The sequence below is a fragment of the Trematomus bernacchii genome, unplaced genomic scaffold (genome assembly GCF_902827165.1).
Source record: "Trematomus bernacchii unplaced genomic scaffold, fTreBer1.1, whole genome shotgun sequence".
Classification (NCBI taxonomy): Eukaryota; Metazoa; Chordata; class Actinopteri; order Perciformes; family Nototheniidae; genus Trematomus; species Trematomus bernacchii.
The window spans coordinates 3,731,188-3,748,900 of NW_022987342.1; the positions used below are offsets into that span (position 1 = coordinate 3,731,188).

General features: G+C 38.8%; 1 protein-coding gene across 1 annotated transcript; it reads left to right on the forward strand.

The window, feature by feature from the left end:
• The first annotated feature begins 837 nt into the window (after nucleotides 1-837).
• Nucleotides 838-17,648, forward strand: LOC117481980 (nipped-B-like protein). The gene is made up of 5 exons (XM_034129929.1): nucleotides 838-849; nucleotides 10,858-10,988; nucleotides 11,079-11,169; nucleotides 11,309-13,592; nucleotides 14,229-17,648. The coding sequence occupies exons 2-4, from the start codon at nucleotides 10,875-10,877 to the stop codon at nucleotides 12,640-12,642; spliced, it is 1,539 nt and encodes a 512-aa protein (XP_033985820.1). The 5' UTR covers nucleotides 838-849; nucleotides 10,858-10,874; the 3' UTR covers nucleotides 12,643-13,592; nucleotides 14,229-17,648.
• Nucleotides 17,649-17,713: the final 65 nt, after the last annotated feature.

The following is a 17,713-nucleotide window of genomic DNA, read 5'->3' on the forward strand; positions in this document are numbered from 1 at the left end:
TTTCTACCTATATTTGCCATTTCTTTTCTAGCTTATAATAATGATAATAGTAATTTATTAATATCATTTTAGAGCAAACTTATTTTCGCGCTGGCTGGCGGCTCACTGTTAAGTTTACCAAATCCGTTATTATGCTGGTTAATGGTTAATAATCACAATATTGTTTGTAGTCGTTTCATACAGCATTCTCAATTACGTTTAACAAGAAACGTATTTTGTCCCACGTTACGTTTGTTCTGAACATATCTTAAATACGTTTGCTTTCTACCTATCTTTGACATTTCTTTTCTAGCTTATAATAATGATAATAGTAATTTATTAATATCATTTTAGAGCACACATTTGAAATCGACGATCGGGCTTGATATCCTATGGTTAAATTAAAATCAGTAGGCGAGGCTATAATTTCGCCAGCTGGAGGCAGAGTTTTAACATCCCAAAAAGCTGCTGTGTCGTTTATTGCACCTCAAACACCTCAAACTTCCTCTAAGGACAGCAGAAGAGCTCTGTGGCTTCAGGCTTCATCGCCGTTCAAATGACAGCGTTGGTTTCCCCAAAAGTGGGTGGGGCTGTAAAGTGACGTAGATTTTACTCTCATCTATTATTCAAAACCATTCTATTTATTCTAACGTAAATTACATGCCAGTGTTTTATCTTTTTATTAAGCGATTTGTTTCTGTTGTTTAACTCATAGATATATATAAACATATGTTTTTATATATATCTATGGTTTAACTGGGAATGTTTTCACATTGAACCGGAAGTACGTCACTTCACTTTGTCTTCTTCGTCCCTTTTACGTTCCAGACAATGCATGGCTCAGCGTAACAGACTGAACAGCGACCCCAGGTGTGTCTACATTGGAATTACATCTTCATTACTGAAGGAAAAATACTTTACCTTGTGTTTGTTAACTGGGTTTTTAATGCAGTTGGCTTTTCTTAATGGTTACAATATTGCTATGAGTTACAGTATATCTGAAGCAAATTATGTTTCTGAAGATGTGTAGTCAATTCCACCCTTCAATGTAGCATAAATGTGAACTCTCATTACAGGAACAATACCGGAAACAGACGTAGGAAAGATCCTCAGCTTGCTGATTGGATGTTTTAGCCGCAATGCACGTTGGGATATGGTGTTTATGCGATGTGAACTCCGAAAACATTAAAAAAAATAATAATAATACTTTATTCCGAGTGTTCTTGCTTTTCTCTTTGAAAGTCATCACATAACGGCATTGTAATACAACACGGTTCGGCTGCATTAAATATTACACATCTGCCGTAGTTCTTTATTTATAGAGCCCTGATGAGAAGACTTCTGGACAAACAGGAAGAACTGCCACCGAAACTGAATACGTGACGTGGATCATAAATATATCAACAATTAAACAACATCTTACATTTATTTTCACAAAATACGTCTCCTTGCAGTATCAATACTAATTCGGCTGACTTTTATATTTGATCCAATTGGTAGATAGGTTATATTTACACCATAACGGTGCACAGCTGATAGAAAAGGACTTGTAGTTTTTAAAGATATTACTGATTTTCTTTGAATATAAGAATGTAAATACTGAGTTGAGAGAATAGTCAGGGGATTTGGGTGATGGGAGACACATCTATGGAATCACAATTTTAATAGCTTACCATTAAATGACGGATATAGCTTTCTGTCTGTGATGTTTTACAAATCAGATATTAATGTGTAGAAGTAAACATGAGAAATAATATAGCAATATCCTGTACAATTATGTAAAAACATGAATACAACTACACATCTTCAGATGTTATACATACATAAGTGTCCTACACTAATAATACAAAGTTATTATTAGTATACTGTGTGTACCTTGTGTGCACCGCCTAGTGGTTAAAGCACGTTATTTAATTATTTTTGTTGACTAATGTTATTTTTGTTGAATAATGTTATTTGATGAATAAAATATTAAGAGTACATACTTTCATAGGGGGAAAGTAGAAGGTCAATGATAGAAATATAGAATATAAAAAATCAAGAAGATACTGTAAGTGATCTCTACAATAAAACAGTTTAGTGCCTGATGTACAAAGATATTAATATGAGGATGTGCAAAACAGACAAACTAATTAACCTTTATTAACACATTAAAGAATACTTTAGGTTTTCTTTCAAATAAGAAAAAAGCTTTGGGGGTATCTATCTACAGATAAATATTAAACCTGACAAAGTACTTAACGTCTAATATATTGCTTTCCTGCAATGTTAACTGTGTTGAAGCACTTATTTTAACTGATATTATATATATATTAATTATACTCTTATGTATGTAGATAGTATAAGACATGTGCAGAATTTGAGTTTAATGGTGGAGGAATACACACATATTGATAGATGTCTTGTAATGCACTGTTGAGGAACCTGTGACCCAAGTTTTTCATTAATTGCATAACTTCAACATAGTGGTGTATATGATATGTCAATAAACCTTAGAAAATCTTGAAAGGGATGTGCAAAATAGCTATTATATACAGTTTTTAATTAACTATTAGTCGAGAATAACGAGTAATGAATATACTTTATAGAGATCTGCAGATAAATGTTTAGTCTTCTCAAGCACCAACTAATATCTCTCCTGATTGTTGGCACTTGACAATCACCTTTCCCTGAATTTTACTCAGGTGTAACTAAAGTCTGCTTTAAGGGTTGTTTATATTTCACATCATTAATCAGAATCTGCAAAGTAACTAAAATAAATGTAGTGGAGTAAAAATACCAGGTTAACCTCTGAATTGTAGTGGAGTAGAATTACAAAGTAACAATGAGCTGGCATGTGGGTATATATTAATGCTTCCCATTATGGACACAAGCGATTTTCACCCATTTATTAATTACATGTTTTACATTTGTACACACCAATTTGTTTCCTATCCCCTAAACCTCCAGGGCTGTACACAGTTTAATACTGTCAACTTCTAATTTTGGGAAAAACGAAAACGTCTTTTAAAACTACAATTCCCAGTAGAGACGTCCATAGAACATGTTGCGAAACACAATAGCCAGCATGTGTAGTTCTGGGGGGGCGTTCGAGTCCAGTTTTGGAAAGTCTGCCGTGGTTTCGTTCCATTTCAAAGAGCTGTTTGGCGCTCGGCGTAACCTTGGCGCACTGCCACTCCAACATCCAATCCCAGAGCTTGAAGATTAATCACGGGGTTTGTCAACGGGACTGTAGTCCCAAACGATAGCTGGGGATTATGGGTAGTGTAGTGTCTTCGGCCATCCTAAACTCTGATTTTTTTTTCGGATTTCATATCGCATTAACACCATATCCCGACGTGCATTGCGGCTAAAACATCCAATCAGCGAGCTGAGGATCTTTCCTACGTCACTTTACAGCCCTGCCCACTTTTGGGGAAACCAGCTGTCATTTGAACGGCGAGCAAGCCTGAAGCCACAGAGCTCTTCTGTTGTATGTGTTCTGCTGTCTTCCTTTCTTCTTAGAGGAAGTACAGAAACACGTAACTCTGGATTTGTTTTAATGTTTGAGGTGCAATAAACGACACAGCAGCTTTTTGGCATGTTAAAACTATTATTTTCTGCCTCGCAGCTGGCGAAATTACAGCCTCGCCTACTGATTTTAATTTAACCATAGGATATCAAGCCCGATCGTCGATTTCAAATGTGTGCTCTAAAATGATATTAATAAATTACTATTATCATTATTATAAGCTAGAAAAGAAATGTCAAAGATAGGTAGAAAGCAAACGTATTTAAGATATGTTCAGAACAAACGTAACGTGGGACAAAATACGTTTCTTGTTAAACGTAATTGAGAATGCTGTATGAAACGACTACAAACAATATTGTGATTATTAACCATTAACCAGCATAATAACGGATTTGGTAAACTGAACAGTGAGCCGCCAGCCAGCGCGAAAATAAGTTTGCTCTAAAATGATATTAATAAATTACTATTATCATTATTATAAGCTAGAAAAGAAATGGCAAATATAGGTAGAAAGCAAACGTATTTGAGATACGTTCATAACAAACGTCATGTGGGAGAAAATAGGTTTCTAGAAGATATGTAGAAAATAAACGTATTTAAGATATGTTCATAACAAACGTAACGTGGAAGGAAATACGTTTCTTGCGAAACGTATTTGAGAATGCAGTTTAGTTTTGTGGGAACGTAATTTCTAGGAGACAGGGTTGGTATTCATGTGCAGACAGGGTGCCGTGTTTGCCTTGTCTAGGCAGTCACTATGGTGGGGCATGAGTAAGTGACCACGGCTGGATGTAATACAAGAGTGAATATCTTTGAATAAACATGGACAGAGCAGTGGAAATAAATAAATGAATATTTTCTCAGACACAATAGTGTAGCACTAAGAGAGAGCAGGAGAAGGCTTATTTTAATTTCGTCACAGTATGTATCATTCTTTACAGCTCTTCCTTTTAGGTTGACACATTCATTTTAAGCTTTTAATGTAACTTCTTACAATTATTTTTTATAATTATCCCGTATTTATTTTCTGGGGATATTCATAGGCTGGTTTGCGGCCAAGTAGGTCATTTATTTACACAGTGTGACAGTCAAAAATAATAATTACTGTTTGATTGCAGTATAGACAGGGCTGGACTGGCCATCTGGCATACCGGGCATTTTCCCAGTGGGCCGACGTGCCTTTTGGGCCGACACGTAATTTTCTTTTTTTTCTGAAGTCCCGGCCCATAAGACGGGTAGATTGGCCCTCTGTTTAAATGTTTTTAGTAATTGACACTGGGCCGGCCCAATCAAATCTTTAATCACCTCCCCCTTTGGGCCGCTCGGTGTGCATCATTAAATCACGCCCCCAGGAGGTGAGCCGGCCGTTGAAGCCAAACTGCCTTTTTTTTTCGAAAAAAAAAAAGTTCGAGTTAGAAATGGAGAAGGCGAAGGCGAAGACGAAGGCCAAGCAAAAAGGGGGAGCAGAAAAGTTGCGGGCAAGAAAAAAGCAGGCCCTTCGTGCTGATGCAGCCGCTTGTGTCAAAATAACCGACATGTTTAGTACAGGTGCAGGTCCATCTTCAGCACCCGTGGCCGATATTGGTGGTGAGGAAGAGGATGAGAGGGAGAGAGATCAGCGCGAGTGGGGAGAGGGAGGAGAACTCGCGGTAAGCAGAAGCTAAGAAAATTAGGAAAAGATTATTATTAAGGTTATGATACTCTGTAGTTCTGGAACCCATTAATATCCCCTTGATGAAGCACTAATAAGACAAATATTATAAGAGAAACATTCGTTAGCCTACAAGCTAGTAAGCTGGTTTTTTTAGGTTTTCCCTGGCAAGTTAAAATATAGCTTAATGGGACTCTGTTGTCTCATTGAAAGAATGTCATTATTTTGTTAACCACCATTCATGAACAATTACTGTCAGCTGGCAGCTTGTTTTGTTTAGTTTATTTACTTATGTGGTTATAAGGGCAACAGTGGTCTTTTGGGACCTGAAAAAAATGTTTATAGTCAGCTTTTTGTGGTAGTTTTGATTGACAATATATAGAATGAATAATATAGAAATAGAAAAAAAAATTGAGGCACACATGTAGTTTTGACCATTAACTGTGTGGTATTGTTATGTCAATGCCTATTTGTATGGACCTCTATCAGGGACCAAAGAGGTCACCTGCATCCTTTTTGACTCTCCCAAAGCCCCCCAACTACACTCACACATGCAAACAGACACACACACACACACACACACACACACACACACACACACACACACACACACACACACACACACACACACACACACACACACACACACACAACACACACACACACACACTCACTAACTCCTACCCCGAGGAATGGACGCTGGACATAGTGCCCCTCTCCACAACAAGCATTCATTTTAGTTATTTCAGTCTAGTATATAAGTTACTTTGTGTGTACAGTATATATATACAGTATATATATCTTGCTAGTTGTGTACTTTTGTAATTTATGTGGGATTTCTGTCAAATGTTGCTTCAACTCTCTTTGTAAATTTAAATCTGTCTCTTTCAAACCTATTCTCAGGAAAAAAAATAAAGACAGTGGATAGTATTTTTGGTTAAACCTGTGGTCCTTCAGTTCTGTGTGCTCTGTGAGGTTCTGAGAAACCAGCCGCCTAAGACTTGCACTATAGCCCCTTGCGTGCGTCAATCAATCAATCACATTTTATTTATATAGCCCAATATCACAAATTACAATTTGTCTCAGAGGGCTTCACAGTGTGTACAGGTACGACATCCTCTGTCCTTAGACCCTTGCAGCGCTCAAGGAAAAACTCCCCAAAACAGACCCCACAATTAACAGTGGAAAGTAGGAAGAAACCTCTGTGAGAGCAACAGGAGAGGGATCCCTCTCCCAGGACGGACAGACGTGCAATAGGTGTCGTGTGTATAGATGAAAAAGGCAATACAATTACAGCGATTAAAAAAAGGATGGAAAAATTAAATGAAAGCGTCAATGTATATAAAAAGATGCCGTCGACTCATCCTGTAGACTCATCTGGTCCTATCTCTATTGTGTTGTCATAGAAAGGGGAGGCAGGGCACTATAGGGTCCCCCCCCCCTAAATTCACTAGAAGTCATCATTTAAGGGGTTATTTTTAAAACTTTTCTTCTGTGGGGGGCATACCCCCCCAGACCCCCCTATTAGTGCTCGTCACTGTTCGCTTTGTCAGAGGGTTTGAAGGTCTAATTTCTAATGATTGATAGTTACACATACTTGTGGTATGTATTAGTTTTGTTTGCCCCTGGTACGTAAAAAAGGATAATAATAGCGTTTTTTTTAAATTATACTGAGTTATTCTTCTTGTCAGGAACCGCTACTATTCGTTTGTTTTATGGATTTGGGCCGGTCTGGGTCTAAATGCCAGGGCCGATTTGCTGTCCCAGTCCAGCCCTGAGTATAGACAAACATGTCCAGATTAGCTCTGCTAATGTTAGCTCACATTAGCGTAGCTTAATAGCTGGCTTTAATCAGATATTTTTTTATCTTGATCTTGAACTTTTTTGAATCAGCCAAACTAGCTCTTTCGGTTAAAGAACTTCACCCCTCAAAAAAATTGTATCTCAAGAATAAAAAATATTGTGGCATTTTACGAAAAGTGTATTTTGACAACTTTTATAGGATGGTAGGGGTAACTCCGTTAGGTACATTAACATAATAGCCTACACTAAGCCTGATTGGATGGAAAGAGGTCACAGAAAAGTAGTCCATATTTTGATATGCAGAAATGGGTTTTAATGAACCCATTCTCATCATCAAACATATTTGCAGATTTTGCACTAATCTTACCTCATACAAAGGGCAATATTATTGTAAAGTATATATCAGTGCAGACAGTCTGGGCAGGAATGTTTTCCGTTAAAGACACTTAAAGATCATCGAGATTCTTTCATTGAGATTGTGCTCTCTAAATAAAAAAGATACTCCCATAACCGAAAATTAGGATGAATCCTATTTTTCACGCAACGCAGCCGTAAGGTAATGTTGGGCAGGCAGGAAGTGGAACGTTCAGAGCATATATACACACACACAAACTAATTTTGCAGACCCTATCCCTCCGTAGTCTTTCAAGTAGGAGGAGAAATGCCAGCGTTCGGCACTGTGTAAATTATATATATATATATATAGAATAATTATGATGATGAATGCATTTTTTTACCACTAAAATACAGCAACACATCTTTGATTCATGTCGTTTATAACTGGAATATTACAGTTATTATTAACTTTGTCTGTACAAAGTAGCCTGTCCAGGAAATATGCCCAAATCAACAAAAACTTAGTTTGCAATTTGGTTCCAAATTAAAAAAAAAAAAATTATATATAACACCTTGAATTTCAGGGGGGGCGCTGGGCTCCGTTGGCGGGGCGCAGCGCCCCTCCAAGACAATGGTAGGGGAAACACTGAACTGAGTTTTAAACATCACTTTAAATGGAAGATCCCCATAGCCCCCCACCCACTCCATCGGATAGGCGATCGGTATCGGCCGATACTGATTCCGGCAATCGGCCCCAAAATTGGCGATCGGAGCATCCCTAGTTGTAATGGAAAGATATTAAAATCTCTACATGACACATTCTAAAGAATGCTAATTGTCCCTAAAAATGTTGTAACAGTAGGTAGGATATGATCATACTATGTAGCCATTTGTCTAAAAAGGTTGACCATGCCAATTGTTATGTGTTTGTGTAGGCAAGAGAACATGAGGCATTAAAGTAATAACTCAATATTAATTTGTATTGTATTTAATATTTAAAGTAAATCAACAGTGCTGTTTAAAATCATAATGACACAACTTGATTTAAAGTGGACCTATTATGCGATATTGGAAAAATATATTGTAGGGCCATACCTATACAAAACATGTCTGTGAAGTTTTTTGCTTAAAATACCAAACAGATCACCCATTCCTCATGCTGCTTGGGTCCTTAGCTTGAAAAAAGAAAAAGGGGAGGCGGAGCTAATGCCTGATTAGAATTCTACCGGAGATAAAGTTAAATTCTGCTGTGATAAAACGCCATCCTGTTCTAAACCACATCAAGGATTATTTCTGAAACAGTATGGAGCTCAAATGCTTTTTGTCTTGCGGGTTTATCACAAGGTGAGTTCCTTTTTTTAAATGTCCTGCTTTTCAAACACATGTGCTCTACAGTACAGGTTAGCTCTGAGTGTTAGCGAGGCTTGCTAATGTAAACAAAGACGAGATTACGTCCAAAACACGTCAGGCATTGTTTCTGATAGCAACTTTCTGTGGGTCCGCCGCCAATTTGACGTCATATCGGCAGCAAATCTGTATCCGCTCGTTGTACCCCCGTTTTTAAGATTTGGGTACGGAGGAAAAGAGAAAGGGTTTTATTTTCTGACGCTGCGTGAGTTCCCCGACACACCGGGGACACATATTTATGTATAAAAGACATCAAAAAGTGCATTTTGCGTGATAGGTCCCCTTTAAAACGCTGCGTCAAAGCAGTTAGCCAAGATACCATTGTATGGTTTCTCTTCTATTTTAGAGCCCAATCTTTATAGAAAAACTAAGCAAGGAACCTAACACAAACACTTTCTACTTGTAATGAAGACCTGCCCTGGAATGCCAGTTTAAAACAACTATTTCTAGATAAAACATGAAAAGGTCACCACAAAAGACAATAGTAGTGTTTGACTTGGGCTGAATGATAAACACCAGCGGACCCACAGAAAGTTGCTATCAGAAACATTGCCTGACGTGTTTTGGACGTAATCTCGTCTGTGTTTACATTAGCAAGCCTCGCTAACACTCAGAGCTAACCTGTACTGAAGAGCACATGTGTTTAATAGCAGGAAATAAAAAAGGGAACTCACCTTGTGATAAACCCGCAAGAGAAAAATCATTTGAGCTCCATACTGTTTCAGAAATAATCCTTGATGTGGTTTAGAACAGGATGGTGTTTTATCACAGCAGAATCTAAAGGGGTCCTATCATGCAAAATGCACTTTTTTATGTCTTTTATACATAAATATGTGTCCCCGGTGTGTCAGGGAACTCACGCAGCGTCAGAAAATAAAACCCTCTCTCTTTTCCTCCGTACCCAAATCTCTAAAAACGGGGGTACAACGGAGCTGATCCAGATTTGCGTCCGATATGTTGCAATATCGAAAATGTGGACCCACGGCACCACAGAAAGTTGCTATCAGAAGCAATGCCCGACTGTTTTGGACGTAATATGGTCAGTGTTTACATTAGCATCGCTAACACTCAGAGCTAACCTTACTGGAGAGAGCATGTGTGTGAAGAAGCAATATATAAAAAGGAACTCACCTTGTGGTATAAACGGCAAGAGAGAAAGCCTTTGAGCTCCATACTGTTTCAGAAATAATCCTTGATAATCCATGATATGGTGTTGCATCACGGCAGTATTTAGTTTAGACAGTGGCTGCCGGGTCCCGCAAGAGCTCAGCCCCCTCCTTTTTTATTTGTTATCACAAGCTTTATACCCAAAATCAGCACTTTTGAAACAGGAAGTGAAATAGAGGGATATGAGGCATGGCTAGAATGGGTGATCTGTTTGGTATTTTGAGCAAAACACTTCATAGGCATGTTTTTTATATATCTGAGACCTATGCTATTGCCTAAAAATAGCATGATAGGTGCACTTTAACTTTATCTCGGGTAGAATTCTGATCAGGCATTAGTTCCGCCTCCTCCTCCTCTTTTTTCTCTCTCTAACAGGGCTGGAATAGAGGGATATGAGGGATTTCTAAAATGCATGATCTGTTTGTATTTTGAGCAAAACACATCATAGACATGTTTTTATATATTTGTATATATCTGAGACCCATAATATACGCCTTAACATAGCATGATAGGTGCACTTTAACATTTGTTTTTCTTTATGTTGCATACTCTAATATGTGTCAGAAGTAAAGACTTGTAATGCATAAAGTGCCAAATTATGGTAGGTATGAAGGAAAACACAAAAACGAAAAACACAAATAAATCCATTTTAAAGGGTAATTAATCCCGAGCCCTGACTACAGGCATTATGGAGAAGGAGTAGCATTTCGGAAACCGGCACATCACCTTTTCAGAATTTCGGCATCAACATAGTACGAAGGTATTTGTTGACGTGACACTATTACTTACAAGCATAAAACTCAAACTATCTAAGAATATGTAGTACCATGTACATAACACAGATGGAGGGGACATTTAGCATAAACAATTTAGTAGGTTGGATCAGTATTTAGGGATTTGTCAGTGTTACACTTTTTGACATTTTTACTTTTTTTTGAAAGTTTCAGGACATAAGCCACAGAAATAACGAATTGTCCTATTTTCCGTGTGTTTATTTGTACAGATATTGTTCCTTCCCGAATGATGCTGGTGGAGCAATGTCCACCTGTGAATCATCAGGAGATTGAGAACACTCTGCATGACCACAACTATGAGGGAACTACTCAAATGGTCTCTATAGTTGTCAAACAGGAGGTGTGTTTGTATTCAAAAAAAAAATCAATACTGTTTTTTTTCCATCTATGTTGTCTTGTTGAAATTAAAAAAATAATTCCTCTGCCGCAGGATTCCTATGATTCTCAGTCGCATTCCGTCGTTAAGCAAGAGGAAGTGGAGCAAATGGTGATCTGCGGGCAAGTTTCAGGTGATCAACCAGGTAAAGAGTTAAAACTAACTGTTATTTTCTCAACTAGTTTGATAGTTTGTAAGATTGACAGAATTTGTCAAGGTTTGCTCCTTACCATTCTCCCTTTATTCTTCTAATGTTTCCTCTAAAATGTCTCTTTCACTGATAGATTCACCCCAGGCCTCTGCTTGTGCAACTGAAATTGGAGGGCGTCTCGTTAACCAGGAAAGTTCAACTGGAGAAATACCCACGCCCCAAGAAGAGACCCCAGTAGCCCAAGAACAACCCTGTTTGGGAAGTAATAGTGGTCTAGAAGGAGCTCAGAATCAATTGCCTGAATTGGTGCCTTCAATAGTCTTCTCACTTGCTTCCATAAACAACAACATAGAAGAAGATTCTGAAGTAAGTCAAAACATATCAGCAACGCAGGGAGAACTCATAAAAACTGGAAAGCCCCAATCGGTGGTTGCTCATAATGAATCAGAGGTTGAACCTCTTGAAAAAGAGCAACCATTAGTGGTCAACCTACAATGTCCAAAGGAGGGCAAAACAACAGTAAATGAACAGGCTGATGTTACTCCTAAAACTACAGGGAAACGAATACGTGCACCACGTAAACAACTCAATAAAGGAAAAGCATTTGAAGAATCAAAAAGTGGCGACGCTGAGGGTAGTTCCCAGCCTGAGTTGCCAGGCCCACGTAGAAGAGGACGTCCGCCAAAGCAAGCCAAAAATCAGCAACAGCCTATGAAGGAAAATGGTTCTCCGACTTTTTCAGTACCATCTGTAGGTAAAAGATGTTCCTCTAGAAAGGGTAAAACCTCTAAACCTCAACAACTCTCCATGGAAAATGAAAAAATCTCAATTCAAACTCCATTCACTGAATCTTTATCTTCAATTGAAACATTAAACCCTCCTGAAGATCAGCCCAGAGAACGTCGTAGCTCTGTAACTCTTCAGGATGCAATGCTATTAGTTGAAGCTATGAATCAGTCAACAGTGGATATGGCAGCACCAGCTAAGACCCAGAGTGCTTCTCATGTGGGCATCCTACAAACTGTGGACGAGGTCGCAGCAGAGCAACAGAGACCACCGCTTCCTATTGAAACATGTAAAGCTGCATGCAAGCTGGCTGTTACAGAGCTCTCCACAAAGGACCAATCAACAATAGAGAAACACAATGACTCTCCTGTGAATACTGATATAACTCCGACCAATGAGCTTCAGTCCAACATCAACTTTGTCCTACCAAAACAACAGCATAAAGTAATTCCATCTACACCTACTATATCTTCAATTCCCTTAACACATGTTGCGGTTCAAAGCATTATGCGGGCACTTCAACAGGAATCTTCTGCTTCTCCGGTAACATCAGTAGCAACCAGCAAAACGATCAAGTCAGTCTCTCGTAAAATAATTGCCATGCCAAGATCATTATCCTTCTTAAAACCTCCTAAAATAGGAGCACCATCTCCCTCCCAGCCTCCTACGCTGCGTCCGTGAAATTGGTTTCTGCTGACCTTTCACAGTCAACCACAACCGCAAAAGACTCATTGTCAGGGCCAACACAACAACCTCAATTCACAATAATAATTCCAAGAGAAGTGTCAGCTGTGGCGTCAAGGCTGCTTCATTCACAGACCATCATTCCGAAAACCAAGCAAGATACAGCCAAATCAGATGCTCTTGTTACACTGTCATCGCCCGATTTGATTTCACCTTCACAGGAGTTAAGGATTACTGTGAATCCACAAATTGCTTCAGATGAAGACACCAAAGTGTTGTTTCAAAACAAGAGTGAAACATCGGAACCTATTTTAGAATATCCCCAACAAATAGACTCCGTTTCTGAGCTAATAAAAGCACCTACAGAAAACATTCCCAGTTTAAACGCATCAGAGGGGCCAGTGCCTACCTCTGTGCCTCCAGTGATAACGCAAACTGTTGCACAGAAACTCTCTGCCGTGGTCAGATTAACCAGGCTCTCATTTCCAATATCAGCCAAAGACGCAGTGAAAGTCTCTAGACTGCCTACAGATGGATCTTCTGAAAACTTGAAAGAAGGTATCACAAAAGAGAAACCATCATCTGTGGTTATGTCAACGCAGCCATCAAAGACGCTTGTGTCATCCACTGAGTTATGTCCCGGATTAAAAGAAACTCCTGTTGTTCTGCCTGTGAATATCTCTCAGATGGCAGAAAAGCCCAAAGGTATTCAAGAGAAGGCATCATTATCCTCTGAAGGCAGAACACCTTCCGAGGTGTCAAGACCAGACTTTGAGAACTCAACAATGGCCCCCAATACAACACCTACAGAAAATAAATCATCGGCTGACATCATGCATCTAACTCCAATCGCCACCGAGGACATGTCAACTCCTCATTCATGGATGACTAAAGCCCAGTTCCTTGCACAGCTGGCAGTGACACCTGTTACGAAAGACCCAACAAAGGTATGTTAAGAGTTATCACTCGTTTGTCGGTTTATCAAATCCATTGTCTCAAGGATAAAGTACTATTACTAATTCTACATGTTCGGAAGAACGCCTTCCATGGGAAATAATAATTAACCAGGCTGTAATGGTGTTGATTGTTTGGGCATCGGTCTGTCATAATAATTAAATTATTGACCTGTCTTCAGACATATGGTCATGATCTCATTCATTTTCCTGTTATCTACTCATTGTGCAATATATGATAATCACATCAATCATTTTTACCTTATCGACTTACTGTACAATCTGATCATATGACCTCAATCATTGTTATATTAACAAGTAATTTAACGATATATGGATACAACCTTGATCATTTTTGGCGCCTTATTTGTGTATGTCAATGACAAATATGTTCCAAGCACCCATGACAAATCTGGGCTGGGCTAAGCCCCCAATGTTTCAAGCTCCTAACTACGCCCCTTGTATTACTTGTGAAATGTTGGGTGTGAATGGTAACATTGGTGTTTATTCACTGGCCTGAAATGTTCCTCACAATGGCCTTGGATGTTTTGGGAGCACCTTAATATATTTCTTGGCTACTCTTGCAACATTTTGCTAAATTTCTTTCTTTATCTTTCCTTTTTATTATAGGCTTCCTCTGAGGACTCCATGGATGCCACAGCTTCCTCTGAAGACACCATAACTGGTGACAAGAAAAGGTTCCACAACAAATCTATTTTGGACAAGCTCCAAAGTCATCTCAAAACTCGCTTGCAAACTCAAAGGTCTAAAATTAATCCATGCAAAGAAACAGAGACCAGCGCTATAAGGCCTATAAATCCTAGATTAAAAAATGACAGCCCAGCCAATGAAAACACAACAAAAAAATCAATTTTCCTGATACCAAAAGACTCAGGATTGGTTAAAGATGTTACATCTCCAGCCAGGAAAGCTGTTCACCCTGTTCGTTTTATTCCCAAGAGATCTGGACAATCTGGAGCTAGTGTTGGATCCAAGAGGACTTTTAGTGATCCACCGGTCAGTTCTAAGAGGTTTAAGGCTACTAGAGAGTCCACTCCTTTGACTCGCCGGTCTACAGGTGTAGATGTTGGCTCCACAACTAAAAGATCCACTTCTCTGTATCCTAGGATGTCTAGCTTTACTAGCTCTAAAACGGATAAATCCACTTCCATGGGTCCTAGAAAATCTATCTCAATTAAAGAAAGTGCTAGCCCTAAAAACAGAAAATCAACTTCTGTCAGCCCTAGGAAGTCTAGCTTAAGTAAACAAAGTGCTAGCTCTAAAACAGATAAATCCACTTCCCTGAGTCCTAGAAAATCTATCTCAATTAAAGAAAGTCCTACCCCTAAAAATACAAGATCCACTTCTGCAAGTCCTATAAAGGGTAGCTCACCTAATGAAAGTGTTGGCTCAAAAAAGACTGACAGCATTTCTGTGCGTCCTGGGAGGATTAGTTCAACTAGAGATGGCGCTAGCAATAAAAGTTCTGAAACCACTTCTGTGGACCCAAAGAGGACTACTTTAAGTAAAACTGGCACTAGCCCTCAAATTATCTTCAAGGGGTCGCCTTCTTTCTGCCGGAGAAAATGTACCTTACCTAAAGATGCTACTACCAGTGCACAGATTCAAGGGGAAACCAATTCCTTCAGTCCTGGGTATAGAATAACTTCAGACGAGGCTAGTACTAAAGAGGTTAAGTTGAACCCTGGTTCCCCAAGTATTAGGTGGCCTAAATTGGCTAAAGGTTGTGTCAGTCCTAGAAAGACAAGGGAATCCACTCCTGCAAAAAAAAAAAGATTAAGTCCAGATGTTACTGGTCCTAAAAATAATTTAAGAGTGGTGAATGCTAAGAAGTTGGCTAAAGCAGCAAAAGCCAAAACAATGGCCAAAATGAGAAGTTCCAGTCAATCCAAGTTGCAGAATGGAGCTAAAACAAGCCAGTCAGCAGAGAATAGTGACACTCCGAAAAAAATTACAGCTAAAGCCATCTGGACTCCTCCTAGAGTATCAGCCAATAAAACACCTCCTGCTGGGGAGAAGAAAGAGACAAAATCACCCAAATCCCAGAATCAACCGCTAGTTTTCCCTCCAAGCGTTTCTCTCTTCCCTATACCTGTCAGAGGACCTACTGTTATGTCACCATTACAGCCTTTATCAGTCATTGGTAGGCGTCTGCTCAAGAACCAGTGTGGGCAGTGCGGCCGTGTCCTCAGCAGCGTTGCAGCCCTAGAAAGCCATGTTCGTCTCCACACTGGGCACCGACCCTTCTCGTGCACGCTCTGTGGGAAGGGCTTCCCAGACTCGAAATGTCTCAAACGCCATGCACGGGTTCACCGCAATGGTAGGATCCATGTCTGCCCACAGTGCGGGAAGGGCTTTGTCTATAGTTTCGGCCTCACCAAACACCTCAAGATGGTGCACAGGAGAATCAAGCCTTTTGTCTGCCAGATCTGCCAGAAAGGGTTCTTCACAAAACGAGATGTGGAAGCCCACCTACGGATGCACACTTTTCATTGCAACCTCTGTGAAAAGAAATTCGCAAGGAGGGTAGAACTTAATATGCATTTAAGGTGGCATAATGGAGAGAAGAGACACTGGTGTTCATACTGTGGGAAAGGATTTCTAGACTCCAATAACCTGAAAAGGCATAAGTATATTCACACAGGGGAGAAACCACATGCCTGTCCTCACTGTGATAAGAGTTTCAAGCAGTCAGGCCACCTGAAAAAGCATGTCAAAAATGTTCATAAAATCCCATGAGAGATGGACATCCAATATGCCACCCTTTTCCTCTGAGGATGTTATTGGCTGTAAGAAGGCTTCAATATCACTTCATTTAAGGAGATAAGCTCTTTTACATTCTTAACAAGAGTTAATTTGAGTTTAGTTACAAATATTTCAACAAATAATTTCCTTTCAATTTTGCGAAAGAACAAGTGATATCATCCATACTTGCAAGCTCACATTAAAACATTGGGGCTGCATTCGAAATAACATACTTTATTCATGAATCCGCTGTACAAAGGATTGTGGCTCAGAATAGCCAGATAAGCATTGCTGCAAAAGCAACTGGATATAACATTTTTAAAAACCTTAATTGTAAGTATTCTCACAGCAGATATGTTCAAATCACTTGATGTTGTAATATCACTTGATTTAAAAAAAAATTATTTATTCATTTATTTGTCTTATTTTAATTGCTAGCAAACATGAAATGACGGAACTGTTACATAAGGACTGGTTTTCCATTTTCTTTGTGAACATTTTGTAAAAAAAAAAAAAGGCAATTGTAAGTATTGTATCTGCTAGATTTTGATTCTTTATATTGTTTTTTTCTTTTATTGCCTTGATTTTGACGGCTGCTTTATACAAGGAGGGTTAACATTGTACTGCTTGGGCAATAATGTAACACATACGACAACAATTTCATTTCATTTCAAACCTTTTTTTTTTCACACTGGACAAGAAGCCAATGAAGCCATCCCTGAAAAAGACAATGAATGTACGGCCATGGTTATTATACAGCTCGGTATGACCACACATATTTCTCTTGAGGTGAAACGATTTATTTTTTCAAATGTTCTGTAAACATCAGAGCACTGGAACACGACTTAAGCATTTATCTGTGTCCATTAGTCTAAACAAAACTTTTTCTTTCAAGTGTTTCAAACATTGTTTACGAAAAAATACAGATTTAATGTCGTATTTTTGCGGAATTCTCCTTTTTTGATTTTCTTATATTGCCATTGTGTCGCACACTGTTTTATTTTACAAGGGACAGATTTCATGTTATATCTTCTGTAAATGTATTTTTCTGCCTGCATTCAATTTTTTGAAAGTGGATACTACCCCTTGAATAACTCCCTGACAACAATGGCCAGACTTTTTTTGAGAATTCTAAACCTTTAGTTTGAATTCATTTGATTACTATGTATATTTCCTTGGTCTGTTATCTTTTCTGTCATTGAGAAAGCAGATAATAAATATAGAGGTGTCATACTAAACCGCTCCTATGCCCTTTGTCTGAATAAATGTGACTTTTTAAATCAATATGGCCGATGCATGACAATGGTATAATTTTACAGTGGGAACTTCTTTCTTTTAAATCGTTCGAC

Coding starts and splice junctions, on each gene's coding strand:
- LOC117481980 (XM_034129929.1), top strand. CDS start 10,875: ATGATGCTGGTGGAGCAATGTCCACCTGTGAATCATCAGGAGATTGAG. Junction 10,989..11,078: donor CTATAGTTGTCAAACAGGAG/GTGTGTTTGTAT, acceptor CCTCTGCCGCAG/GATTCCTATGATTCTCAGTC. Junction 11,170..11,308: donor AGTTTCAGGTGATCAACCAG/GTAAAGAGTTAA, acceptor TTTCACTGATAG/ATTCACCCCAGGCCTCTGCT.